Source organism: Tiliqua scincoides, chromosome 3 (assembly GCF_035046505.1).
Source record: "Tiliqua scincoides isolate rTilSci1 chromosome 3, rTilSci1.hap2, whole genome shotgun sequence".
Taxonomy (NCBI): Eukaryota; Metazoa; Chordata; class Lepidosauria; order Squamata; family Scincidae; genus Tiliqua; species Tiliqua scincoides.
In genome coordinates, this window is record NC_089823.1 from 179054415 (window position 1) to 179081768 (window position 27354).

The window sequence follows — 27354 nt, forward strand, 5'->3', positions numbered from 1 at the left end:
GTTTTTGGAAGCAGTTCTAAAAATAATGTTTTTGTTTTATTCCTGCTGCATTAATTGGGAACCCTAATGGATTAAAAAGGGTTTTAAACAATCTAACTGATTAACCAACTCAGCTTTGCATCCGTAGTAGTAAGTGGTGACAAGGACTTCTTTTCATGGCATATATATGTGCAGTAACAAAAAATAATGGCCAGCCCCATAGTGTTCACAAGAACGGAGCAGTTGTGGGCTCCATTGCAGCACTCTTATTATCTAATTATGTCAAGGGAGAGCTCCATAGTTAGATAAGGTCTGTGAGTGTGCTGATTATACCCATCTTTGAGATCCTTGTAGTTCTACCCCCACTCTACTTGTGGAAAGATGGCACGGAGCAGTAAGCACATCAGTGGTGCAGACATGGCTTGTTTTCTTCCTCCTGGTTCAATAATGTCTGAAGAGGGCTACTGATTAATGAAAAAATTAATAAATAATGGGAGATTACTGAAAAATTAAATAGAATCATAGGTGGTATCTTGTTCAGAGCAAGATAGGTGGCAGAGATTCATGGTTTTTTTTCTTAGATTGTAAGGAACATGCACATATTTGTAGTGACGTTTCCATTTGTATTCCTTAACACGTTAAAACTTTTTGCATATTGCTAACTTTACAATAATGATAATTTTTAACCTGCAAACATATCAATCCTTTCTTTAGTTTGGTATGAACCTCAGCATGTTTTTGGGAGAACCAGTCATTTGACGTATTTCTGTGTGATGTTTATATTTTTCAAGGACAAAGTCACTAAAGGTTTTACCTGCCCTTTGGCATTTAAGTCCAAGGTATTCTTGTCTAAAAATGTAGAATTCAACGAACTGAATGTGCTTTATGGTAGCAGCTTTGCATTAGTAAGGTTTTAGAATTCCTGTCAAAATGACTTTAGAATTCCTGTCAAAAATGATAATTTTCTGTAGAAATAATATTGTTTATTAATAATTATAGATACTATTTTTGAGCAGATGAAATGCTATGCCATTCGTTTTTTGAACTGTCATGTGTATAGCTGTAGTTGGACATGTCATGTGTATAGCATGTAGTTGGACATGTAGTTGGACGCTGGTTAGCAACCTTCAGTCTTGAAAGACTATGGTAGAAGCCTACAGCACCCGGTATTCCCAGGCGGTCTCCCATCCAAGTACTAACCAGGCCTGACCCTGCTTAGCTTCCTAGATCAGACGAGATCGGGCATGTGCAGTTGGACCCTAGATACTTGCCTATGGGGCGATAAATTTGTCCCAACAGATAGCTCCTGAATCTACCCTTGGCCTTATCTGCGGGGCCACTCGGGGTCAGGGCTATTTCAGGCACACTGTGGAGCAGCTGGGGTGCTGCTGGGGAGGGTGATGTGCCACCCACTCCCCAACGCGCGGGAAGCCTGACGGAGCTGCTTGCCTCACCTGCTGCTCCCTCCTTCCCACCTCACGTGGGGAGCCCGATGGAGCTGCTCCGCTCGCCTGCCTCGCCTGCCTCCCTCCTTGTTGCTGCTCCTGGGCATTGCAGTCCTGCCTGCTCAGGCTGCCTGGTTTCCTTGGCTCTGACTTCCTCCTTCTCTGCCCCTGCTCGTCATGGCAAGGACAGGAAAGAGGAGCAGGAGCCTGGAGCGCCTCCCATGCTTGTCATCAGTGGGGCTTACTCCCAGGAAAGTGCGCATAGGATGGCAGCCTTTGAGCCCAAGCCTGTGCATGCCTACTCAGAAGTAAATTCCATTATTGTCAATGGGGCTTACTCCCAGGAAAGTGCACATAGGATGGCAGCCTTTGAGCCCAAGCCAGTGCATGCCTACTCAGAAGTTCCATTATTGTCAATGGGGCTTACTCCCAGGAAAAGATTGTAGCTTGAAGATGCTGCTTCTTCATGCAGAGTCTACAGCTCTGCATCTGCTTCTTCCGAGCAAGAGGGAGGAGGGGAGCCCTCCCACACAGCCTCCCTCCCGCCTGCCCACCCATCCCCACTCCTGCAGTGCCTGCTTCTTTCTGCCCTTCAGCCCCAGCTTCTCTCTTCCTTCCACCAGCCTTCATTCTGTTGTACTGTTTTCTCCCCCTTCTCGTCTCCTTTCCCCACTGTCCCTCTTTCTCTGCCCCCTATTTACAAGCCATGCAATCAGGGAAACTGACCAGGAAACCCCCTGACAGCCTTGATCCTGCTGTAAATCAAGAGGAGGAAACAGCCCTCAGACCAGGTGAGTGTGGGCTTGTTGCAGCTGCAGGATGCACCTTCCCTGAAATTGGAAACACTCCCAACAAATGTCTCACAAACTACAATTCAGAGCACCATTACTTAGGAATAACACCCAGGGAAATCAATGGGTCTGCTTCTGAGTAAATAGGGTTTCAGCTATGTGCAGCTGCACTTGGTCACAGCCATTTGCTGTTGCTTGTCTCTGCTGTGAATTGAATTGCACACTCCCAGTTGTGCTCTAAGTTGTATGTTATATGTAGAGCTTCTGGCTTAAGAGCAGAAGACTCTGCCTTTGCACTGTTTTGCATCAGAAGTGTCCTGAGAAATTCTGATAGATCACTTTTTTATGTTTTTTTCCTGTGCTGGTCTTCAATCACTGGTTCATACATGAATTGATCACCAAAAATTAGCTATTGGTGGGGCTTTCACAGTCAGCTAGCTACCTCCCTTCCTGCCTTGCTGGCCCTGCAAGGCATTCTGGAGCACTGCCATTATTTCATTCTTTTTCAAGTACCCCTAAAGGTCCTGTTGAGTGTCCCTGGGGGTACATGAACCCTAGGTTGGGAACCACTGTTCTATTAGTATGTTGTTTACAGTGCAGTTACTCTTTGATAGTGTTTACAAAAAGATGGTGAAGACCAGAATTTAAAAGTTTATGAATAAAAATGAATCTTATGATCTTTTACTATATTTTTAATAAATTAGAGACTGTCAGTTCTTAGGTAACAATTACTGGTAGGTTATTTTTCAGGATCTGGCCTAGGGTAAAATCAGACAAAACTATAATCAAACACTCCCCAAGTTTATGACCCCGACTTATCCGAGGGTCATAGAAAATTCTATGATTCCTTCAAAACCTGCCCTCAACTTATCTGTGAGATCAACTTATAGGCGAGTATCTGCAGTACTTCATTGTCATTGACAGCTCAATAATGCTTTGCTGAAACGGGTGGAATTTTGTAAACACTTTCGCCTCCTGCAAAATTTGACATCTTTTCAGTCATTTTTTGCTCAGATATGGTGGAGAAGGAGGATGATGGTTCCACTGTCCAGACAAGGAAGCTGATGCCCCCTTTTGAATTGTGTGCAGTTGTCTAGTTGAGGCAGAATATGGATGGAGAGGCAGACTGAAATGTATTTTCACAGAATATTAGACTTGGAAGAGACTTGGGGGTCATTATTCGATCCCCTGGCTCAGTGGCAGGCAACTTCAGCATCCCTGACAGGTGACCACCCAACCTCTGCTTGAAAACCTTCAGAGAGGGAGACTCCACAACTGCATGAGGCAGTCAGTTCCATTGCCAGACAACTGTTACCCTCAAGAACTCTTCCACCTGTTCAGCCTACATCTATTTCCCTGTAGTTTCAATCATGAAGAGCTACAAAGACAAAAATCTCCCCTTCTTTTGCATGATGGTCCTTTGCATACTTGAAGATAGTGAATGTATCTCCCCTTAAGGCCCAGTGCTGGGTGTTGCAAACATGCCATAAGGTATGTCTACAGCATCGAGAGAGGAGGGGCCACTGGCGCTGGGCCAGAGCCAGTCATCATTGAGCCTCAGCACCACTTGGAGGACCAGCTGTTATCAGGATGGGGAGTGGGTGGAATGGGGTGGGGGAGGGTGGGGCAGGCAGAGGAACCAGGATGGAGGAAGGGATGGGACCAGCAGAGCTCTGCTCCACCAGATCCTGAACTCAGTGTTGGGCCAAAACACCCAACACGGAGTCTCTCAACTCTGTGCTGGTAAAGTAGCCAGCACAGACTTGAGAAGCCCCATTGCAGGTCTTGGGGCTTTCCCCAGGGAAAGGTGATGAAAGTTCCCTTCCCCGACGAGACCTCTGGCAGCTGCTGTGGTACTGCAGGATGCAGCAGTAGCCACTTTGGCGCTGCTGCACCCAGCGACACGGCCGCCTTTAGGACTGGGCTGTTAGTCTTCCCTTTTTCAGGCAAAATGTACCCAGCTCTTTAACCATTCCTCTAAGGCAGGGGCGTCCAAAGTTTTTGGCAGGAGGTCCACATCATCTCTCTGACACTGTGTCAGGGGCGGGGGAAAAAGAATTAATTTGCATTTCAAATTTGAATAAATTTACATATGTTTACATAAATGAATATATTAAAGATGAACTTATATGAATGAAATGAAGGTCTTGCAATAGTTCAAGGCCTAAAAAGACCTTGCACAAAGCAAGGCTGGCCTTTCCTTTGCTGCTACTACTGCATCACAGACGTGATACAGCAAGTAGTGGAGGAAGCCTCATCCCACAGCTCACACGAGAGGTCAAACAGTCGCCCTCATGCTGAGAGCAGCTGTGTCAGGCCAGTGCGGGCTCCAACAAATTTCCAGAGGGCCAGAGGCTCATTGGAGACTGGGGGCTCCCTGAGGGCAGCATGTGGCCCCAGGGCCAGGGTTTGGGCACCCCTGCTCTAAGGGCTTGGTTTCCAGAACTCTCAGCATCTGAGTTGCTCCCCCCCGAACCTGTTCTAGCCTCTCAAAGTTTTTCTTAAAAAGTAGTGCCCAGAACTGGATATAGTATTCCAAGTGAGGTTCAAGTAGTGAAGAGTAGAGTGGATATATTACTTCTGGTGATCTGGGGTTAATGAAGTCCAGCATTACATTAGCTGTTAATTGCAACTATATCACACTTCTGGTTCATGGTCAGCTTGATCAGACTGCATTTTTCTCACGTGTATTGTTGCCAAGACAGGTCTCCACCATCCCATACTTGTGCCTCTGTTTTTTTGTACCTACATGCAGCATACATTTCTTGTGATTGAACCTCATCTTGTTGGGCCTAGTGTTCAAGCCTGTCAAGTTCATTTTGAATCTTGATTTGGTTTTTGAAATGGCAGCTATTCCTTGAGCTCTGTGTCATCTTTAGATTTGATAAGTATTCCTTCTATCCCCTCATCCAGGTAATTTATGAAGTGTTGAAGAGCACAGGGCTAAAACCAGAATCTTTTAACGCTCCAGTTGATGCTTGTGTCCAGGTTGATGTGGAGCCATTTTACACTGTAAAACATTCACTGGGAAATGTTGTTCAATCAGCTTTGAATTCACCTAATGGCAATGGTGTCTAGCCAACATTTTACCATTACCTTTTATTCACAAAGTTATCATAGGAGACTTTGTCAAAATGCTTTGCAGAACTTTAGGAATGCATGTTCACGGTGTTCCAGTGGCCTGCGAGAAGGATAGTCTCGCAGACTATGCAAATGCATAGTGCTTATGAATGACATTCATATCTGGGAGAGCATCCAGATGCATTTTTCTGTCTATGGGAATGTTCTATGTTCCTTTAGAGTGAATGTTGTATGAGAGTTGATCATGTAGCTGAGACATTGCTGATCATGTGGCAGCGGCAGACTCGAGGTGAAGGGCAACCCAAATCTGCTGCCATCTCACCCCCTTGCAATCTGCCACTGATGCAGTCCTAATGGATGGGCTATCCCTTACCTAATAGATGGGCTATCCCTGCCAAAAGCTGTTCATTTTGTCGATACAGTTAAGATTGAAGTGAGGGCTCAACATTTTCATTATAAATTCAGAAATTATTTTAAGGAACAGAGTAGATATTTCTCATTATTTCTTTAAAAAATCATGAACATTAGGTGTACTGGAACATTAATTCATGTAGAGAAAATGTGGCTTTTGGGGGGAAGCAGAGAGCAGTCATTTCATTTTGAGCTCACTCCTATGGTTTTCCATGCCATTGCATGCAGATGTGCTAAAATGGGCTGTACTGCATGCTGTGGTGGTAGTGGTGGGGAGAGATTTTCCCTTACTTCTCTGTAAGCCTTCCATTTGCCAGTGGCTTTCCTGAAACCTCCGCCAGCTTTTTTAAATGGTGCAAGTTCAAGGAGACAAAGGGGGTGTGCTGGCTGCTACTGTAGTGGATAGCATCTGGCACGTCACCCGTGACTGGTGCCACCCCCTCCCACCTCTGTCATGCCCTCAGCCCATCTCCTGTTTCGTGCCGTTCTACCCTCCCCCCCCATCTTGTTCTGCCCCTCTGCCAACTCATGTTTATCAGCGTTCTTTCCTCGCTAAGTGCGAGGCCACTCTGGCTTCTATGGTGGCATTCTGGATCGTTGATGAGCACCATTTGCGACAACCATAAAGCAGCGATAAAGGCATTGGGTTGTTAATTTTAGTTTTCTTACAAGTACAGGAGAGATTGGAGTACATGAAATGTTCAGATAGTTGATGAAATAAACTACTTTGATGCCTTGAGAGGTCAAATTGTATGTGTTTCTAAGCAAGCATTCCCCAAGGCGGGTGATGTGTGAGATGTCTCTTCCTGTTGTTAATGTTCCATCTTCACAGAAGTAAATTAAAGAGGATACTGTGAAGATGACGAGGACTATGGATTTAATCTTCTCTGTAATTTTGATCATGAAATTGTTGGCAGTTTGGGTGTAGTTGGAGAAGTAGGGTGGATTTACAGCTTTGTAGAAACCCCTCTCAAAGTCAAGGCTTCATTTGATCAACAAGGTTTATGGAAGGAGGAGGAGAAGGAGCAAAAAGCAATTATTTTAGAAAATTTTCTGTGACTAAGCAGACATTTTTGTAGTTTTTTATTTGAAATGGCATATGATGTTTGTTCCCCTTTTAAGTAAAAAAAAAAAATAGAATGAAAATGAAATATTTCCATTTCAGCCGTGAGAAGAGGACACCTGAGCAGTGTGTATTTTAGAACTTGCAAGCAGTCTTGTTCATTACTGTGCTCCTTATTAAGGAAGCCTCTTCAAGATAGCTCTGACAACAGTGTAAATGGGAATGCAAAAATTGAGGTATCCAGTTTCCCTTTGCATTAAAAAAAATTGGTTCTGATGTCTGTGGCTAAAGAGGGCAGGAAACAAGTTTCTCCTCCCCCTACATGTATTTCTCTGTGTTAGATGCCACTGTCTGTGCTTTTAGTCTTTCTTAGTCCTGCAAGCAGCCACAAGAGAAAGGGTTTTCAGTTCAGATTTACAGGTAGACTTCAGCCCTGTATCAGGAAGTGAAGGAAGGAACTGACTGTAGAAAGGAGTGGTGGTGGTAGGAAGACCCAAATACGCTAATATGAGCAGGAACTTTCCTACGCCTGGTGGGGATGTTTCTCTCTCTTTCTTTCCAAACTGGCTCCTAGAAAATCACTGCATGCTATGGCTGTGTGTGTGTGTGTGAACAGACTTTCCTTGCTTATGTAAGGAAAATTCCTTCCTTCCTTCCATATGCAAGATTTTCTTTACTTATGTCCCTGGAGGTTACCTGGCCTCCATTGGGTCTCCTTGGACTGATACCAGCTATTTAGCTGGTGTAAGTCCAAGAGGATCTAGCGAATGGGTATTCAAGGGGGAACAGAAACTTGGCATGTCTGGCCGTGCCAGGATTCTCCCCCTCCCACCCATGGTGCAGACCACTCCCTGCCCTGTTCCTCCCTGATTCTTTTCCAGATTTACCTGCTCCAGCAGAGGACTGGGGAGCTTCTGCGGGCTAGTGGCTTCTGCATACAGTCTCTAGCCATTTGTATTGGCATGTCAAGCCCACAGAATGATGAAGTGATGTTTATGTCATCATTGTGAGATTTATGATGGTGGATTGCAAGATCTGCCACTGTAAGGTCTTGATAGAATTGGGCTGCAAATTTAAAAAAAAAAAAAAACACCTTAAAATATGGTTATGGCTTTGTCCAGAGGTTCCCAAACTGGGGTGTTGCAATGCTTCAGCCAGGGCAGCCCACTTCTTACCCCCAGAAGGGGCAGGGTGATGGTAGCGACACAATCACCATGTCGCGCCGCTGCTGGGGATAATAATAATAATAATAACAACTTTATTTTTACCCCGCCTTTCTCCCCGAAGGGACTCAAGGCGGCTTACAACATATTAAAAACAATTTAAACAACAAATAAAAACATATTAACACATCATAAAAAACAGCAGTCAGAGTAAAAAAATAGGTAAAAAGAGCATAGAGCAGCAGCAAGTCATAAAAGAATCAGGCCTGTAAAAAATATTAAAAGTTGTTAAAAAGATGTTAAAAGGCCGAGAACTCAGAAGGCCTGTTTAAACAGAAGGGTCTTCAGGCCTTGCCGAAAGGTCTCAAGAGAGGGAGCCATTCTTAAGTCAAGGGGAAGGGAGTTCCATAGCGTTGGTGCCACTACTGAGAAGGCCCTGTTTCTTGCAGCTGCCCCACGTACCTCCCTAGGTGGCGGCACTTGTAAAAAGGCCTTCTCTGATGACCTGAGAGGGCGAGCCGGATTGTACGGGAGCAGGCGATCTCTAAGATACCCTGGTCCAGAGCAGTATAGGGCTTTAAAGGTCAATACCAGCACCTTGAATTGGGCCCGGAAACGAATGGGCAGCCAGTGCAGCCGCTGGAGAAGCGGACTGACAGAGTCAAACCGTCTACCTCCAGTAACCACGCGGGCCGCCACATTCTGCACTAGTTGCAGTTTCCGAACCGTCTTCAAGGGCAGCCCCACACAGAGCGCGTTACAGTAATCTAATCTCGATGTCACCAAGGCATGGATCACCGTGGCCAGGTCTGCACGATCCAAGTACGGCCGCAGCTGGCGCACCAGCTGAAGCTGAGCGAAGGCCCCCCTAGCCACAGCCGCCACCTGGGAATCCAGGAGCAGCTGCGAGTCCAGGTGGACCCCCAAGCTGCGGACCTGCTCCTTCAGAGGGAGTGCAACCCCATTCAGCACAAGCCGATAGTCCAGCACCTGCATCGAGGATTTCCGAACCAGGAGAGCCTCTGTCTTATCCAGATTTAACTTCAGCTTGTTAGCCCCCATCCAGATCCTCACTGCCTCCAGACAGCGCTCCAGGCCCTCAACCGCCACCCTGGAGTCTGGAGGAAAGGAGAGATAGAGCTGGGTGTCATCAGCATATTGATGGCACCCCACTCCAAACCCCCGGATGACCTCTCCCAGCGGTTTCATGTAGATGTTAAATAGCATGGGGGACAGAATTGAGCCCTGTGGCACCCCGCATCTCAAGGGCCAGGGTGTCGAACAGGCATCCCCCAGCACCACCATCTGGGACTGACCCTCCAAGTAGGAGCGGAACCACCGCAAAACAGTGCCTCCAGCTCCCAACTTGGCCAATCGGCCCAGAAGGATACCATGGTCGATGGTATCGAAAGCCGCTGAGAGATCCAGCAGGACCAACAGGGACGCACTCCCCCTGTCCAGTCCCCGGCGTAGGTCATCCACCAAGGCGACCAAGGCGGTTTCCATCCCAAAGCCCGGCCTGAAGCCAGATTGAAAAGGATCCAGATAATCCGCTTCATCCAAGACCCTCTGGAGTTGGGACACCACCACCCGCTCAATTACCTTGCCCAGAAACGGGATGTTGGAGACTGGCCGGTAGTTATCCAACACAGTGGAATCCAGGGAGGGCTTCTTCAGGAGGGGGCGAACCACCGCCCGTTTCAAAGCGAGTGGTAACGTCCCCTCCATCAAGGAAGAGTTGACCACCCTCCCTGTCCACTCAGCCAGCCCACCCCGGGCAGCTCTTATCAACCAAGCTGGGCAAGGGTCGAGCAGGCAGATGGCCTCACACTCCAAAGGAGTCTGTCCACATCCTCAGGCTGTACAAGCTGAAAAGAATCCCACAACACAGGACAAGCAGTTGCCAAGGGGACATCGTCAGACACTGTCAATGTGGCATCCAAGTTGTGACGATGAGATGAGGTTTTTTTAACCATTTTTGCCCAACCCACAGGTGTACACATTTGGTCCCTGTGTATATGCAACATTGGGCAGAAATGGCTTAAACTTGCCCCTGGCAGTGCTGGCCCTCTGGATGCGGGGAGCCTGTGAACCTCTCTGTAGGGCTTTCCAAGCCTCAGAACAGCTAAAAAAAAGCTATCATAATCCACTTCCCGTTTTGCAATAGCAAACCAGGAGTGCGTTGCTGTCACTTTTTTAAAGCTGTTTTGAGACTTGTGGAGCCCTTCAGAGGGGTCTGTGGGCTCCCTGCACCCTTCAGAGGGCTGGTACTGTGAGGGACAAGTAAAAAAAAATCCCTTTGTCTACAGCAGAAGTGCAATCATGGCAATTGCGTCACCACCATAGTCCCTTCCTCATGAGCTCTTACAGCGGCCCTAATTCTCCCAGAGAGTTTGGAAACCAGTGGCTTAGTCTGTCCAAATGCTCATTGAAAATCTTGTCCCGTAAGCAAGGACACTTGTTTACACTTCCTCCTGATCTGCGTATTTTCGTGCCACATTACAGGCCAGTTTTGATTCATGCTTATATGCTGAGATGATGCATTTGAGGCTTCCAACTTAACTGTCATTAATATTATCAAATGGCCCTGAAGTTAAACGTTGCCCATACTGAGACATATCCCTCGATAATGTGGAGGCGCATCCTTATGAAACATAGTCCTAGGATAACATATTCTATTTAGAATGACCCTTTGAGAGTGGCAGCCCAATCCAATCTAAATCCCCATGCATGGTGACAGCGCAGGCTACACTGCATCCCAAGGGGAATTTTTGGCTGCCAAATGTCCCTTGGTGTAAGGAGATATTGTCCCCTTGCCCCGGGGTAAGCCCCAGCAGCTGCAGTGGGTCAGCATGGATCTGCGCCATCAATATCGCTGGCTCAAGTCCGCATTGATACATGCAAACGGATCAGGCCCAGGCAGAACCTTGGAATTTGGCATGTGTTGGTGCTGCTGATCCCTAACCCCTCCTAGGCCAGATCCACCCAGCTCTGCCCCATCTCCCTGTTCTGCCCTCCCCTGCCCTGTTCAGCCCTCACCCCACTTTCCCCCTGCCTCTGTGCTAGACTTACCTGTTCTTCTGCCTCCTTCCAAGTTCCCTCTTCTCATCTTATATTGGTACAGAATACCTGTGATGCTGCGTAACATATTTATTCCAAATGATCCTGACAGCAGACCTCCAAGCTCTCCTGGAAGGTGATAGTTCACTTTACAAGTTTGCACAGACCGTGTACTTGGTTCATTTCAAAGCTGTCCTGTTGTCTCATGAATTGTTAATGATGCAGAAACATTTCACATAATGACACCTCAATTTCCTTGGGTTTTCTTGCTCATGTGTATGTATGAAATCTTCTGGGAAAAGGAAATATGTCCTATATTCTGGGGCTGGCAACAACGATCATCATAATATATGCTTCTGTGGTCAGGTAATATTTCTGCTAGGAATGGGGCACCCAGGTGCAATTTACTGTCCCTAAATTGCTTATCATTTGCAGGACACATCATTCCAGTCACTGCGACCTGACCACTTGGAGACCATTTTTCAACATACATAACAGATTTTCAACTCAAACTTCTGGGGTGACAGACCTGCCTGTGCTACCTTTGCAGAGGTGATTGGGAAAGTTTAGTGGAAGGGGCTTACTGATAGGAGACAAGGACCTCATACAGCTGATTGCTACTAACTTGATTCTGCTCTTGAAAGCTGGCTTGAGGATCTGGTGTCCTTGGTGTTCTGTTAGCCTCTGCAACCATTTGCTCTGGAGCATCCACAAAATTAGAGAATGCTGTATTACCTTATGGCAAGGGTGTCCAAACATTTTGGCAGGAGGGCCACATCATCTCTCTGACACTGTGTTGGGGGCCAGGAAAAAAAGAATTAATTCACATTTCAAATTTGAATAAATTTACATAAATGAATATATTAGAGATGGAACTTATATGAATGAATGAAGGTCTTGCAATAGTTTAAGGCCTATAAAAGACCTTGTGCAAAGCAAGGCCGGCCTTTCCTTTGCTGCTCCAGCTGCTTCACAGATGTGAAACAGCAAACAGCAGAGGGAGTCCTTGGCCCGCAGCTCGCGCAAGAGTTCAAACAGTTGGCCCTCATGCTGAGAGTAGTCATGTCGGCTCAACACAGGCTCTAGCAAGTCTCTGGAGGGCCAGAGGGTCATTGGAGACTGGGGGCTCCAAGCAGGCCAGATTGGGGGTCCCTGAGGGCTGCAAATGGCTCCCAGGCCAGGGTTTGTGCACACCTGCCTTATGGGAAGGAAGTACCGGCTCTTGTACCACACAAAACCCAATGCACAAATGCAGTCATTTTTGTGGAATCTCTAACTGAAAAAAAGAAAATCTATCTCACATATGATTTTATCAGAATGAACTGATGCCCCGTTGTAATATCCTTACATTTTTGCAAAAATTGGTCTTTTATGGTACCTGTTTAAGTCAACTGCAATTGTGGTGGTCTCTTAAAAGAGTTTTAATTAGGCATTTCATAGTTAATTTATAACAGACCAAAATTGGTCACAGCTGGCTGGATAACTTTGGTTTATATCCTCCAGTGACTCTGTCACAGCTTCACAGTATGTAGGTAACTTTCATTAATGCTAATAGAGCTTAGGCTTGTAAATTCTTCATGGTATCAATAGGCAAGTAGATTGCTTTTTATTTCATTTATAGAAAACCCTAAAAGTAATGGGCTGTGGAACTACTTTTATAAATCAATGCTTCTTTGAGGCCAACAAAATAGTAATAAACTATTGTTCCTTTTCGGCTTGTTTCAAAATTAAGCTGCAGTCCCCAGCATATTTACTTGGAAGGGAGTCCCAGTGGAGTTGATGGGCCTTCCAAGTATACATGTTTCAGATGAGAGTAAATCTGCAGTGCTCCAGCATGAGCTATAATTTACTATTCAGTGCTTTAAATGAACAGGAGATTTAAATGTATGCATGTAGCCCCAGACAGAAGAAAACAAAACAAAAGGCATATCAAAAAGCTAATCAATAAGTAACTATACCCAGGACAGTGACTTGAGGCAAAAGAAATTGATTTGGTAAATAGCAATCTTTTTCCTAAACTAAACTCAGTGGGATTTTTTTTAAAGAAAACAATTGGAAAGACTGTAATGCAGGCAGTAATCAGTGTCTTGGCCAAAGTACTGTAAACAGAAGAAAATTAAGATGCTGTCATTTAAAAGAAGGCTCTGATTTACAAGTTGCTGAAATTATTTTCCACACACCAAACAGGACAAATGGTTTTCTCTCCTTTAAACAATAAAGTGCACTAATTTAATAGCTTGGGATTTCATTGTGGGAATTGATATGAGGTAGAGTGCTTTGCTTCTAGGCACACGACTGAAATCACAATGACACCACAATTCAGGAGTTTGCAGCGTAACTGCAGCACCACTCAGGCTAGGGCAGTGATGGCAAACCTTTTAGAGACCGAGTGCCCAAACTGCAACCCAAAACCCACTTTTTTATTGCAAACAGTTCAAACAGCAATTTAACCTGAATACTGAGGTTTTAGATTAGAAAAAACAACTCATACATTAACATCTTTTACCTACTATTTCTTGTAACCCATAATGAACTTTTCCTCTAGAAATTTGTCCAATCCCTTCTTAAAGGTATCTAGGCAAGTTGTTATCACTGCTTCCTGTGGCAAAGAGTTCCACAGACTAATTACATGCTGGGTAAATAAATATTGGCAGGGAAGGGGTGGCTGCAAGACCTTGCCACTGCTCATTTTCTCAAACAATAATATATATATATTTTTAAAACCCCACCCACAGAAGTGGGCTCTAAGGCTGCAATCCCAGCCACTCTTTCCTGGGAATAAGCCTCATTTACTCTAATGGGGCTTACTTCTGAGTAGACACGCACAGGAGCAGGCTCCAAGGCTGCAATCCCAGCCACTCTTTCCCGGGGGTAAGCCTCATCCACTGTAATGTGGCTTACTTCTGAGTAGACATGGACAGCAGCAGGCTCTAATCCCAGTCACTCTTTCCTGGGAGTAAGCCTCATCCACTGTAATGGGGCTCACTTCTGAGTAGACATGCAGGATTTGTCTCTGGCTGCGCTGCTCACCCCCAGCTGCGCCTGTGCTGTGGAGGAAAAGCCTCTCCTGGTGCTGAGTGGGGAGCTGCTCATGGAAAGGCGGGCTGCAAAGGCTCGCAATGGCTGAGGAGGAGGGCGGCTCAGGATTGGCTGGGGGGCAGCCAGTGAAGGGCCCTGAGCCATTCCAACAGAAAAAGCCAGGAGCCTGCTGGATCGGATTGTAGCCTGAGAAGTGGAAGTGTGGATCGGATTGTAGCCTGAGAGCCCAGTCCTATGCCTGCCTACTCAGAAGTAAGTCCCATTCTAGTCAATGGGGCTTACTCCCAGGAAAGTGTTGTAGTCTAAATCTCATGCTTTGGCTTGTTGGGAAGACTTGCTTGCTGGGCTGTTTTGTCTGTGTAGATTGAAGCACAGAGAGCCTGCACCTTCTCAGTTTGAGGGGGGGAATTGGGAAACACTCCCTGGGTTTTTTAAAGCAATACCCTCTGTTGCTACCACACCTGCCGGTGAGTGAGTGAGTGAGAGCACACTCTACCTTGCTGCACATGTTCTGGCTACAGAGGTTCCCCCCTTTCCCTCTTCAGCCTCTTTGCTGCCTCAGGGTCTCCAGGAGTCTTACTGTTCCTTCGAAAGGGGAACCTCTTCCATGGCTCCAGTGCTATTTCCCTGGAGCAAACCAGCGAAGGGCAAAGGAGTGTGCAACTTTGAATTCCCCCACCTGAGCTGAGACACTCCTATGATATGAGCTGTTGGCAATTGTGACCAGTGCTTATATCTGCCAAGATCACCACACGAAGCCATTTACCATGGCAGCCCTGGACATATGGCATATAGAAAGAACTATGCAAATGGTTGGGGAAAAAATCTGCTGCTTTTGTAGCTGTCTTTATTCTTAATAGCTGAGTACAGCAATTCAGACCAATCCTCTAACTATGTGCTGTTTGTTTGACAATGGTCCAAGCCTCAATTTTACACTTTGAGAACTGAACCTGAATAAGACTTGCCATGTTCAAACCAATACAATTAATGGCAAGGAAAGGATACACATGAGGCTATTGCAAACCTGCAGAAAACTAAGAGAGCCTCCTGCTTCAAGAATACTTAAGACAGAAAAGTCAGAGGCCTGTTTTCAGAATGTAGATTTTATAAACATATGGCAGGGTGGGGATCAGGTGCTAAGCAAATGGGTTGTTGTACTCAAACCTGCTTCTTGTTCAAACCTGATTAGCATCTTGTTTATTTTAAATGAGCATATGACAAAATTGGTTCTTGCTCCAAGTTTGAGTTTAAAAACAATTGCAGGGCATGTTATACTGGATTAAGTTGTTTTAGGAATTTTTTTTAAATTAAAAAATACGTAGATGGATAAATAGATCAAGCAAGCAAGCAAGCAAGCAAGCAAGCTCTCTAGTTTTGCATTAATTGAGCATTGCTGGACCACAGGTAGGTATCCAAGACTTGACTGTAACATGGGATGCAACCATTCTTACACATAGCAGCACAATCTCATTCAGTTTAACATGTTGAAAGACTTAACCATGTGACCACAACAGAAATATTTGAATTTATGGGATAACTAAAAAATAAAACAAAGCAGTTGTTTAATTCTAGAAAAAATTATTTCTTTGGCCCACCGTACACTACTCCTGCTTGAATGAGCCAGTGTTTGTATTTGTTCCAATGAAAGAGACAGTTTCAGCATAGCAAAATCTGAAGTTACAGAAAGAGTCAATTGCATCTGTGGTTTTTGTCCAGGGCCATGCAGCCCTTCCCCTTCTTAATTTGTGTGCAACGTCTGCTTCCTAGCAAAGGCTTGCTTGTCAAGTACCAAGTGGCTGCAAATTCAGCTGGAACAAGCTTCTAGACAAGCTGTCAGGTAGCAATTGTTGCGTGCAGAAGTTCAAATAAAAAGAGGTAGCTTCTGGTTCACGAGTATGCAGTGAAATCTGCCATGGAAAGCTTTGTCAGTGGTATTTTTGACTTCCACATTTTGTTCCTTTTTGGAACAGTGCACTGCAGGATGTCGATTTTTAGATGTAGCACTGCTAGCTGATGGTCAAAGCAAGAAGATTTTTTCCCCCTTTTTGGAGGGAGGGGAATTGTTCACTTGTAGATCATCAGTTGTATCCTGACCCAGGTTTTATGTAAAAAAAATGCTCAGAATGTGGCATTGTTCCAGGAAACGCTTCTTTCTCAAATCAATAGTGGTGCTAGAAATTGCAGTGGGGATAGAAAAGACCCTCATTCTGACATTGTTGAGTTCTTCAGCATCTTTATCTCTTATGCTGGAACTCACTTAGGTGAGATGTTTTATCTGTCCTCGTTTCCATAGTTCTTGTTGAAGGGGTAGTAGAAAACCTTCACCTCTACTCTTCTCCATAGCTAGAGCTCCAGCCTATCAATATTTCATGGAGAGGGTTGACGGCAACACAATCCAGTGTAACTCTTCCCTGGCAAGGCACCAATGAGGTGTGTGCTGCACCCCAGAGGAGGGTTTTAAGCCCCGGCGACCTCCTTGAGTTAAGACAACGTTTGTTCCCTTGCCATGTGGCAAGTCTCCACTGCCCGGATGGGTCTCCTTTGATCTACGTCAGCTATTTTCCTGGTGCAAGTCCAAGTGGACCCAGGTAGGTGGATCAAGGCTGGGGAAGGGGGATAGTATATTGTTGGAACCGATGCCACTAGTACTGCCTCCATCCCACCCTTGGCACCCCTGATCCCCACCCTGGTCCCTTCCCTGTTCCACCTGCCCCCTGCACCAACTTAGCAGCGTTGGGATACCTGCAGAGGCTGCTGTTGCCTGGCTGCTGCCACTCACTTTGCAGCGGTGGCCAGGCTGCTCTCTACGGCATGAAGCATTTTGCTATGGCCATAGAACATGCTGTGCCAACAGAACACAAGTTCCTGCGAAGCGGCAGGCCCATGGGATTGTGCCATTTAAAATCTTTGATTTGAATGAGATGCAGGTAAGGGCTTTGCCCTCAGAATAGATTCTATTAACTTGGATGTTTGCAAATACCTTGGCTCTACAAGAGGAAAAATAAGGGAAGCTGGCAACACTTCAGGAACGTAGTTAAGCTTTCAGTGGGCTGTTTTCAGATATGACACCAAGTTGTGTACTTCTAAATAAGGAGACAGGCAAGAGCTGTCATTTTGTTGTGCTTTTCTTTACTTCTCAAGCTGTTCTAGTTCATGCTTAGCATAGCACGTTGTGTATTACGTTACCAGCAGTTTCGCACTGGAGGAATTTACCAGCACTTTTATTTGCACTTTGAAGTACAGGTAGTCTGAAATCATTCTCTAAACAGAAATGATATTCCCTGACAGACTCCATTGCTGATCCTGCTCCTGCACTGTGAACACCCTGCTCCCTGCCCTGATACCACAATGTAATGCAGGTTTATAATGCTCTTTCTTCTAGTTGCCCAGGGCAGCATGCATGTTTGCTCCCTGAATTTTGTGACTGCAGTGCAAAGAGAAGCAAGCTGGATTGGGGGCATGGCACACAGGCCACACAGCAAGGCTGAATGAATTCACCTTGAAGATGATCTGATGTGAATCTCAGTATCTGATTCTGGGCAAATATTGTATTTTCTAAAAAGCATACTCAAATAAGTCATCTTCTCCAGGTATAGAAATAGAAGATTCCATGCCATGAACTGAGGCTACAATCCTATGTACACTTACCTGGGAGTAAGTCCTATTTAATTCAGTAGGGCTTACTTCTGAGTAGACATGCCTAGGATTGAGCTGTTATGTCAGTGCTTTATCCCAGTATTCCTTGATAATTACTTGGAGGTTTCCAAAAAGTTCAAAACTTCAGAATTTCTTTTGAATTTGAACTTTGGCATGTTTTCAGAAATCTGCACTTTTATTATAATAAAGTAAAAAAAAAATCAGCCCTTGGCTGCCTAAGGTTGAGAATAGTCACCTGTGTAATGGAATGGTTGCAATATACAGGAGTGTGTCGTTTAACAATCGTTAGCTTAACAACGGATCACATATATGATGGTGGTCAAAGCACAATAAAGATGCTCTTAATGAGGCAATTGCGTTTCCCATAGCCTGCAGCAGTGTCTGTTTTCACAAGGGAGAGACTCTTAATCCAAAGAAGAAGCAATCTATCTCCAGTAGCCTCTGCTGCCAGCTAGTGTCTGGCAGGGAGTGTCTGTTTACACAACAAAGGCAATAGATTGGACTGAATGTTCACTTAATTAACCAATTGCATAAGAAGTTGGGATAGGATAATGTATCCCCATTGTTAAGTGGCACACACCTGTAGTTTTGAGATGTGAGAACATGCTTTGTCTGGTTTTGGGGATGTCAGCTGTATGCCTGAGTTTTGAAATACTGTACTTAAGAAACACAGATAGGATTTGTAGGCTGGGAGTGCTGCCCTTGGGTTGCTTAGATGCCTGTTGATCAAGAAAATCAGCCTTTCTAGAGAGTGTCACAAAGTCAGTTCAAGGCATCACTGAAATACTGGCATCATCTAGTCCACAATAAACCATTCCTAATTGTCAATTGATCCAAACAGCAGGGCTCAGCAGAATCCCAGCATTCAATGAACCAAAGTTATCTCCGTCAGCAACCTTTACTTAAATCTTCAAGAGACATTTTATTCAAACTGTACTGTCTCTCATTGCAGTTCTGAAATGTATCCTAGGATGTCTGTCATGCTTCATTACGTTTTATACTATAGTTAAAATTTAAACAAGCATTTTTTTCAGGATTTTTTCCTCTGCTGGAGATTAGAAAATGTAGAGATCAATTCAAGTAAATATGAAAGATGTCATTTTTATGTTTTGGATGGGTGGGCAATAGAATAAAAGAAGGTGACATTTGATAGTGTACATAAATGAAAAAAAAATGACAAACCTGGGAGAGAAAGCACCCTGTATGTCATTCTATCTATTACACTTTTAAAAAATCACAGCATTTAATGTTGCAGTGTACAGTTGATGAGAATTTGATTCCTTTAGAAGCATGTATAGAGTTTGAATTAGATCCTAAAGAATGAATGGAAGTTAGCTTTTCAGGCATACTAATCAGTGAAAAATACTTACAAAAAACAGCTTGGCATATATCCTTCAAATAACCTTGCTTGGTTGTTAGCTATGCTTTTCCAACTGTAAAATATTCACAAAGTTGATTCTGACAGAGCTAAGAAAATTATAACTGATCATCTTAAATCTTTTGCTACACTGAAAGGATAGAAGTTGTTTAGGAAGTGAAGGAAATTGAATTCATGCATTTCATGTATATAGGCTAGGATGCAATAAGCAGAGAGAGAAAATGTCTCTGTTCTATTCTGTTGCACAAGCACCAGTGCCAGCACCAGAACAAATATTGGGGGCACAAAAGAGGCAGAGCTCATTGTAGGAAGTGCTGTTATGGACTGTTAGATTTTTGAAAGAGAAATCATAGAATGGGGTACAGCCATTGTTTCATTGGTAGAGCTTTGCATGCAGTTGGTCCCACGTGCAATCCTTGGCATCTCCAACTGGAACTGGGAAAGACCCCTACCTGAAACCCTGGAGAGTCACTGCTAGTTAGAGTAGAGACACTGACCTAGATAGACCAAGGTTCTGATTCATTGTTAGACAGCTTCCTACGGCAATTATAATTGCAATGTATGACAATTTTTAGGACCCAGGGCTGTAGCTTGGTGAAAGACCACACTTTTGGCTTGTAGAAGATTCCTGGTTCAATCTCAGTTATCCCCAGACAAAGCAGTTTAAGACCCTGCTCAGAAGCCTTGGGGGGTTACTTCCATTCACTGTCAACAACATGGACTAACAGTGTAACTCATGATGAGGCAGATTCTGAGGATATGTTTCATATCAACACTTTCATCCTGAACGTATTTCCTCTGAAGCCACAGTCTATCAGGGCTTGCATTACAGTATAAGAAGTATAGTACATAAGGAAAATACAAGTGAAAATATAGTACATAAGGAAAATCACTCGTACAAGTGATCAGCTATAGACTCTAAATGGGCCATTAAACATTTTTGAAAAGAGCTTGTACAAAGCCTCGCACAAAAGCCTGCGCAAGCTCTGGATATGGGAACATTTTTCTGCCTAAGTTGGAGACAAGAGTAAAAGAGGCTGCTCACTACTGAAAGGGCATCCTTGGATCCAAACCATTATGTATGTACAGTGTTGCAAGAAGATAGGCCTTTGGTAAACATACATTCTCCTTGTCTGTGGAACCACAATTCTACAAGCATATGTCCTGCAAAAATTAAAACTGCAAATAGGACTGCAGCATGTGGGGACAAAAGTATCTAACACCTCTTCTCCCACACAAGAGTGCCTATGAAGCTGATGGTTGCCTGGGGATCAATGTTCCCAAGAGTTCAGAGGGGAGGATTTTCACTGTAACTATCATGAAGTCAAACGGTTTAATACCCCTCCCCATGTACTGGTTGAGTTTCCTATTTCTTTTTTTTTTTAAAGACTGAAGAGCTAACAATTAATTTAGCTCCATGCATAGTTTGGTGCTCAGTCAGTAAATCCCAGCTTTTTCATTTAGGCTTGCAACAACTTCACAACAATACTTAATTTCCATTCAATTCATTGGACCAACTCTTGGGTAGGGAGTCTTGTTCAAAAAAGAACTTGGAATAAGAATTATAAGGGTGGAAAGGTATGTTTTAAAGTGAAATGGTTTGAGTACACATTGACTACATTCTGGTGCATTTGGTTTCAGGGGAAAAGATGTGTATTGAAACCACCTTCATTCACATTGAGAATGTCTGTCATTACCTTGAGATATTTCACCCTGAGAACTGCCTTTAGTATGCTTGTTGAAAAATGAACATACTCATTAAGTAAAATTACTTTCAATAATAGGCATCTCTCTGAATGTTAAGCTATACCCTAAACTATTATTAAAGGTTCAAAATAAATACTTTGCTTTTCTTGATTTCAAATTCTGAAACTTGATTCTAAAGCTGAACTTGTAATCGTTGTTTTAAAATAGTCGTCATAAAGTTTTCATCATTTTCAAATATTTATCCTAAATTATGTAGTTCGGTTGCCTTTCTAAGCCAAGCTGGTATGGAAAAAAGTGTCCTTTCACAAGATGCCATGCACCAATATTTAAAGGCCATGTGTTATCTGGGAGAACTCCTACCGAGAATCAGCATCTCTAACCATAGGAATTAATAAGCATCGTACTGCAAACAAGGGACCTTTTGAACCTCTTCATGCAAAACAGCATGAGTTTTATAGCTGCTGAGTGTACTTCGGAGTTAATTAACATTTAAAGTCTAAATAAAATAATTCTCCAGGGGAAAAGGGGGGGAATGAACCAAATTCAAGTGGCTGATGCCATTGTTTTGTGCTTTATCAACACCGAACTGAAATAATGCTTAGTAGCCATGTTTGAGTTGCTTGCTATGGAATGTTTAATCTATATAGTGAAATGAGATAAAAGTCATGTTGAGGGAGGATGCAACTTACCTGCCTGACACCCTAAAAGCATTTTAGAGAGCAGCTGTTGGTGCAATCTTCTGCATCTAATACTCAGTTATTTCTGAAGGGGACAATACTACCAGGAAGCATAGATTTTTCCTACTTGTTAGTCATAGAATTATTGCTGATAGGGACTTCGTTGCTGATAGGTTATCTAGTCTAGTCTGCTCAGTGCAGGCCACTGCTACAAAATCCCTAAAGGGGCTAACCAGCCTCTGATTGAACACCTCCAATGAGGGAGAGCCCGGTACTGCACAAGACAGACATTATATAGCCCTTACGCAGCAGCAGACCTGGCACTTTGCAAACAGGCAGATGCCCCGGGCTCTGAGTCTGCACACTTCTAGGACCACGCAGGAAGTCTTTCTGAGGCTCCTGCCGCGTTCAGAAACTGTACTTCTAATAATAATAATAATAACTAGGTATTTATATACCACATTTCTGGTCATCGGATTATTCCTCTGACTTTATTCAAGGCGGTTTACATAGGCAGGCATTTCTAAATCCCTCAAGGGGATTTTTACAATCATAGAGGTTCTCTCTTTCAAGAACCAACAACATTTCAGAATGGATCTTCCTGGTTTGGTCTCACTTCTGGCCTCCAGTTCTCCCGTGCAGGCTGACAAGCAGCTCCATCTCTCACATTGAGGGCAGCCAAGACGCTTCTTGCTCACACCAAGAGCAGGTGGAATCACTCAGCTGGGCTTGTCAGCTGCTTCAAGGTCTCGCCATTCTCAGCCATTCAGGGAGCTGCCGGTGTCCTTGAACTGGCAACCTTCTGATGTTATCTTTGGGCTAATGGAGGCTCTTCCCTCTAGACCAGACCTCCTGCCCAGTTCTAGTTTTCTGGAAGTATAGTTTAAGACGGCGGGGAAGCCTCAGAACGCTTCCCTGGTTGATCCTGGAGTTGTGCGAGGCTTCATTTCACTGCAGTGAGTGGGGGGGGGGTGGCTTTGCGCTGGGGAGGTGGCATCTTGTGGGGGTGGCATCACTAACCTTTACCCCAGGCGCAGGGCTGGGTAAGTTCGCCACTGCCCTTACGGTTAGAAAGTCCTTCCTCATGTCTAACCTAAATCGTCCTCCGTGTAGCTTCAGCTCATTGAACATAAGAACATAATAATAGCCCCACTGGATCAGGCCATAGGCCCATCTAGTCCAGCTTCCTGTATCTCACAGCAGCCCACCAAATGCCCCAGGGAGTACACAGATAACAAGAGACCTGTATTCTGGTGCCCTCCCTTGCATCTGGCATTCTGACATAGCCCATTTCTAAAATCAGGAGATTCCACGTACACATCATGGCTTGTAACCCATAATGGATTTTTCCTCCAGAAACTTGTCCAATCCCCTTTTAAAGGCATCCAGGCCAGATGCCGTCACCACATCCTGTGGCAAGGAGTTCCACAGACCAATCACACGCTGAGTAAATAAATATTTTCTTTTGTCTGTCCTAACCCTCCCAACACTTAATTTTAGTGGATGTCCTCTGGTACTGGTGTTATGTGAGAGTGTAAAGAGCATCTCTCTCTCCACTTTATCCTTCCCATGCATAGTTTTGTATGTCTCAATCATGTCCCTCCTGAGGCGCCTTTTTTCCATACTGAAGAGGCCCAAATGCCGTAGCCTCTCCTCATAAGGAAGGTGCCCCAGCCCAGTAATCATTATAGTTGCTGTCTTTTGCACTTTTTCCATTTCCACTATGTCCTTTTTGAGATTGGTTTGTGCTCTACCCTCAGGAGCCACTGAGAGTGAGCTCTCCCTTTTCCCTGGGAGATAGCCCTTCAGATACTTGAGGATGCCCATCGTATCTTCCCCCTTAGGCTTTTTTTCTCCAAGCTAAACAAAGAAACCCCTTGGGCTTCTTTTCTCCAAGCTCCTTCAGCTGTTTCTTGTAGGACTTGGTTTCCAGGCCCCTCACCATCCCCCTTTCCCCCTTTTTCAAATATAGGAACAGCATTTGCTTGTTTCCAGTGCACCTCACTGCTTCTCCAGGAGTTTTCAAAGATTACAGACAGTGGCTCCAAGACCACACTACTTTTCTGTACACTGGTGTGTAATTAATTCAGTCCAGAAGACTCATATTCATTTGAAGTAACTAGATGTTCCCTTGCCATCTCTTTACCTATCTTGAGCCATGATCCCTCCCATTAGTGTAGCTGTTCTTAGCTGTAACACCTTTTCCTAATTGGACCATCTTTCCCTTATGCAAAATAAGAATTGAGTGGGTCTGCCTTCTTTCTGTTGTCTGTTACCACGTCACCATCTTCTCAATGCCACAGGCCTACTGCTTCCTTGATCTTCCTCTTTTGACCCCCCCCCCCCCCACAATTTTTTTGTATCCCTTGCAAGCCTCAGCTTATTCTGTGCTTTAGCCTTCCTAATACCATTCTGCAGGTGCAAACAGTATTTGTGCACTTTTCCTTTGTCCCTCTTTCCACATTGTTGTACATGATCTTCTCGTATCTTGGCTTCTCAGAAAGCTCTTTGATGCTGCCACCCTGGTTTCCTGAGATGTCTCCCAATTTTTCTTCTCATGGAAAGAAATTGCCATTGTGCCTTCGGTAGCCAGCTTTTCAGAATATCTCGTTCCTCATGGGATTCTTTTTTTTCCTTTAGAAGCTCTAGCCATGGAATATGACTTACGGCCCAATCCTGTTGGGCCTCGCCGCCAGCGGAATGCTGAGGCACGATATGCTGAAGCAGGTAAGATGGTGGACAAGGTGGGCAGGGGATGGCAGAACGGGGATAGGGAGGGGTGAAACTTGACCAAGGGGAAGGAATGAGGGCAGGGACGGGTGGATCTGGCAGTGATAGTGCTTGCCAGATCCTACTCCCTTGAGCAGCGGCCTTCCTGCCCCTTTTCTCAGACTTGTGCCAACAAAAACAGTAGCACAGGTCCAGGGAGACCTATTGTGGGGCAGGAGCCTTATGGAGGGGAATGGGGATTTAACCCTTTCCCTTCCAGAGTCTCCTGCTCCACCTCCACTTCCGCTGGATACCAGATGATCACAAGGTTTTTTCTGACCTCTGGAGGGGAAGCCCTCAAAGGGAAACCCGTATCCCTTTTGGTGTGCAAGTGCTGCTGGGATACTTGCAGAGACAAGAAGTCTTGATTGGCAGCACAGGAGGGGGGACTAGCATGACTATTGTCACAAAGAAATTCCTCGATGGCATTGAATGTGTGGTCACAAATCCTCTGTGAGGTGACTCTCACAGAGGTCACTCATGGATCCTTTTTGCCACAGAATCACTGCATGTTTGTTTTGGGTTTTATATTGTGTTAATGCCTGCTGGTCTGCCTCAGATTTTCAGTTTTCTCATTCTGCCTTCTCTTTTATGTTCCAAAATATGTTAAAGAAATGAAAATAGTGACCCAGTTAAGAAAAGATGTGCTGTTTTCTCTTTCTGCTTTTTGTATCTGAACTTCAGAAGTCAGTTGGGGGCGTTCTGTGGCTCTAAATTTGGTATTACCATACTTCTTCCTGCAAGTGTTTGGCTTAATTTTTAGGTCAGCCAGTGGTATATTCCTCACCATTTGAAGTCATGAAATTAAAAGTGCTAGTGTCAAAAAGCACATTTTTAGAACTAAGCTCTTGAGAGGGGAGGCCTTAGAAAATATTTACTGGTCTCAGCAACAAAGAGTATTCTGTCATGCAATGGTTTCAGCATGAACATATTTTTCCCCACTTTCCTTTGAGGAAAATAGCAGGTGCCTATTAGTGATTGATGTTTGTGTGTTTGGGGCTGAAGCATCGTTTGAGAGAAGAAACTGGATGATTATTTTTGTTGCTGTATTCTTCGCTTTTTAGAACTTTATTTTCATTTTGGATCATCCACAAGCTTTTGCGGTATGGCAGAATATGCATATAAATACAGATTTCCCCCCTTTACTGAGACTGTGGACATGCAGTGAGCTCACAGGATAAACAACAGTGGGGGACCATCTGTGTGATGCCCTGCTTGTGGATTTCTGGAAGTATCTATCCAACTGCTGTTAGAAACAGCTGGACTAATTGGACCTCTGCCATCAAGGCACTTCTTCTTCTCTAGTGTTCTTAAATGTAATTTTTTTTGGATGGTAGCCATGATCGTAGCAACAAATGTGTTGTTTCTTAGCACAGAATTAACATGCTTACAGGAGTAATGAGGTAGTGGTGCTTATGCATTAGGACAGATTATCCAATGTTGATTATTTAATTTGGTACGTAAAAGACTCTTTTTAATTTCATTGGGTGTTGAGTATTTATTTCTACAAAACTTGTGATATGGAATGCTGTATGCCAGTCTATCAATCCCACTTGAGCTGGTGGGGTTTATATCAAAAGGACTGATATTTGTATAATTGCTAGGTATAAATATGGATGTAGTTAGAGATGAAAAATAATAGACTGATCGTATTTTAGAGTATGGTTGGGTGGAGGTACAGAGTTTGGGGGACAGTCATCTTATAAAAGTTTAGGGTGACCATCTGTATAGATGTAATCATAGGTCGTTCATTTTTTATACTAGCTTTAGAAGCCGTTGAGAACTAAAGAACGTCCCATAGAATTTCTTAGGAATCAGTCTGGTCAGCAATAAGGATCTGTCTCAGGGCAGAAGTTTTTTTAATTATTGCAGGCATACAGAGGCTCTCTGGCTAGACACTGCTTTTGAACCAAGCTCTCGGTGTAATGGCTATTGACATTTTTATATATTATTTTTAAATTGCAAGTTGAAATAAAAGCCTAACCAGAGAGTTATACGTTATGCAGTCAGGTTCAGCAGATGTTTGCATTTGGGTTTACTAGCTGTTAGCATTCAATAAGATCTGTAATATACCCTATGAGCGCTCCGTGGGGAATATATAAGTTTATGATTAAATTAGCCAGTGGACTCATAAATACAACTCAAAGAGCATTTATCTGGGGAAGTCTGAAAATATTGATTTGCAAAGTAGGAGACATGACTTTAAAAGCAGTTTGAGACACATTTGCTGATGCAGAGGGAGGGGAATACTTTCATAAACTTCTGATAACAGTTTTAGTATGGAGATTGGTGTTTCTCTTTAATTATAATGGGAACTGAAAAGGAAATGAATTCTACTAAGTTTTGTCATGCTTATGGTGTGATAAATTGTTGATAGTGTGGTGTGGTTAAAGGATGCTTAATGAGTCTTGGTAGAAAGACAGCAGCTCATTACTAGGACCTGGTAGATCTGTACAATCTGGGACTTGTAGATCTGTTGCATTGGGGAGGAGGGTTTGGAATAGGAAAGGGTTAGGGAAAGATTGGTGAGTGCATAAGGTGTGAAGCTGTGCTAACAATAACTTGGTCTCAGTCCAAATGTTAACTTCTGTGATGTGGCTGTTAGTCCTCCTCTTTTTGGCTCCCACTTCACTGGAGGGAGTCACTTGAGTCGCCGTCATGTCTCCTCCATCAGGTATGAAATGTGCATCTCCCGCATGGAAGATGTAATATGCAGTGACTACAGCAGTGTGGTCTAATAGGACTGCCTTTGAAGATTGTCCAGAAACTACATCTGCTGCAAAATGCAGGAGCTAGATTGCTAACTGGCTCAAGCATTAGAGAACATGTTTTGCCAATTCTTAAAGAAGTACCTTGCCAGTTTTCTCCTAAGCACAATTATTGCACAGTCACATGGCACCAAGCACATGTCATTGACAGCCATTTTACAACAGTGGAAGTTGCTTCGACTGTTCTATTATAACCTTTTAAAGTGGTGGCTCACATGCACGATCTCGTCTGATCTCAGAAGCTAAGCAGAGTCAGGCCTGGTTAGTACTTGGATGGGAGACTACCTGGCAATACCGGGTGCTGTAGTCTTTTGAGACTGAAGGTTGCCAACCATTTTAATATGATCTGCTCAGCAGCCCAATCCT

General features: G+C 44.2%; 1 protein-coding gene across 2 annotated transcripts in view; it reads left to right on the top strand.

Moving 5' to 3' along the window:
- GFRA1 (GDNF family receptor alpha 1) overlaps window positions 1-27354 on the top strand; it is a 228440-nt gene that overhangs the window by 16961 nt on the left and 184125 nt on the right. Inside the window, exon 4 of one of the 2 annotated variants that reach the window (XM_066620276.1) lies at window positions 24092-24178. The exons of the other annotated variant lie outside the window; for it this stretch is intronic. Within the exon in view, the coding sequence (XP_066476373.1) occupies window positions 24092-24178 (87 nt within the window). The remainder of the gene's footprint in view (window positions 1-24091; window positions 24179-27354) is intronic. 2 annotated transcript variants of the gene reach the window in all.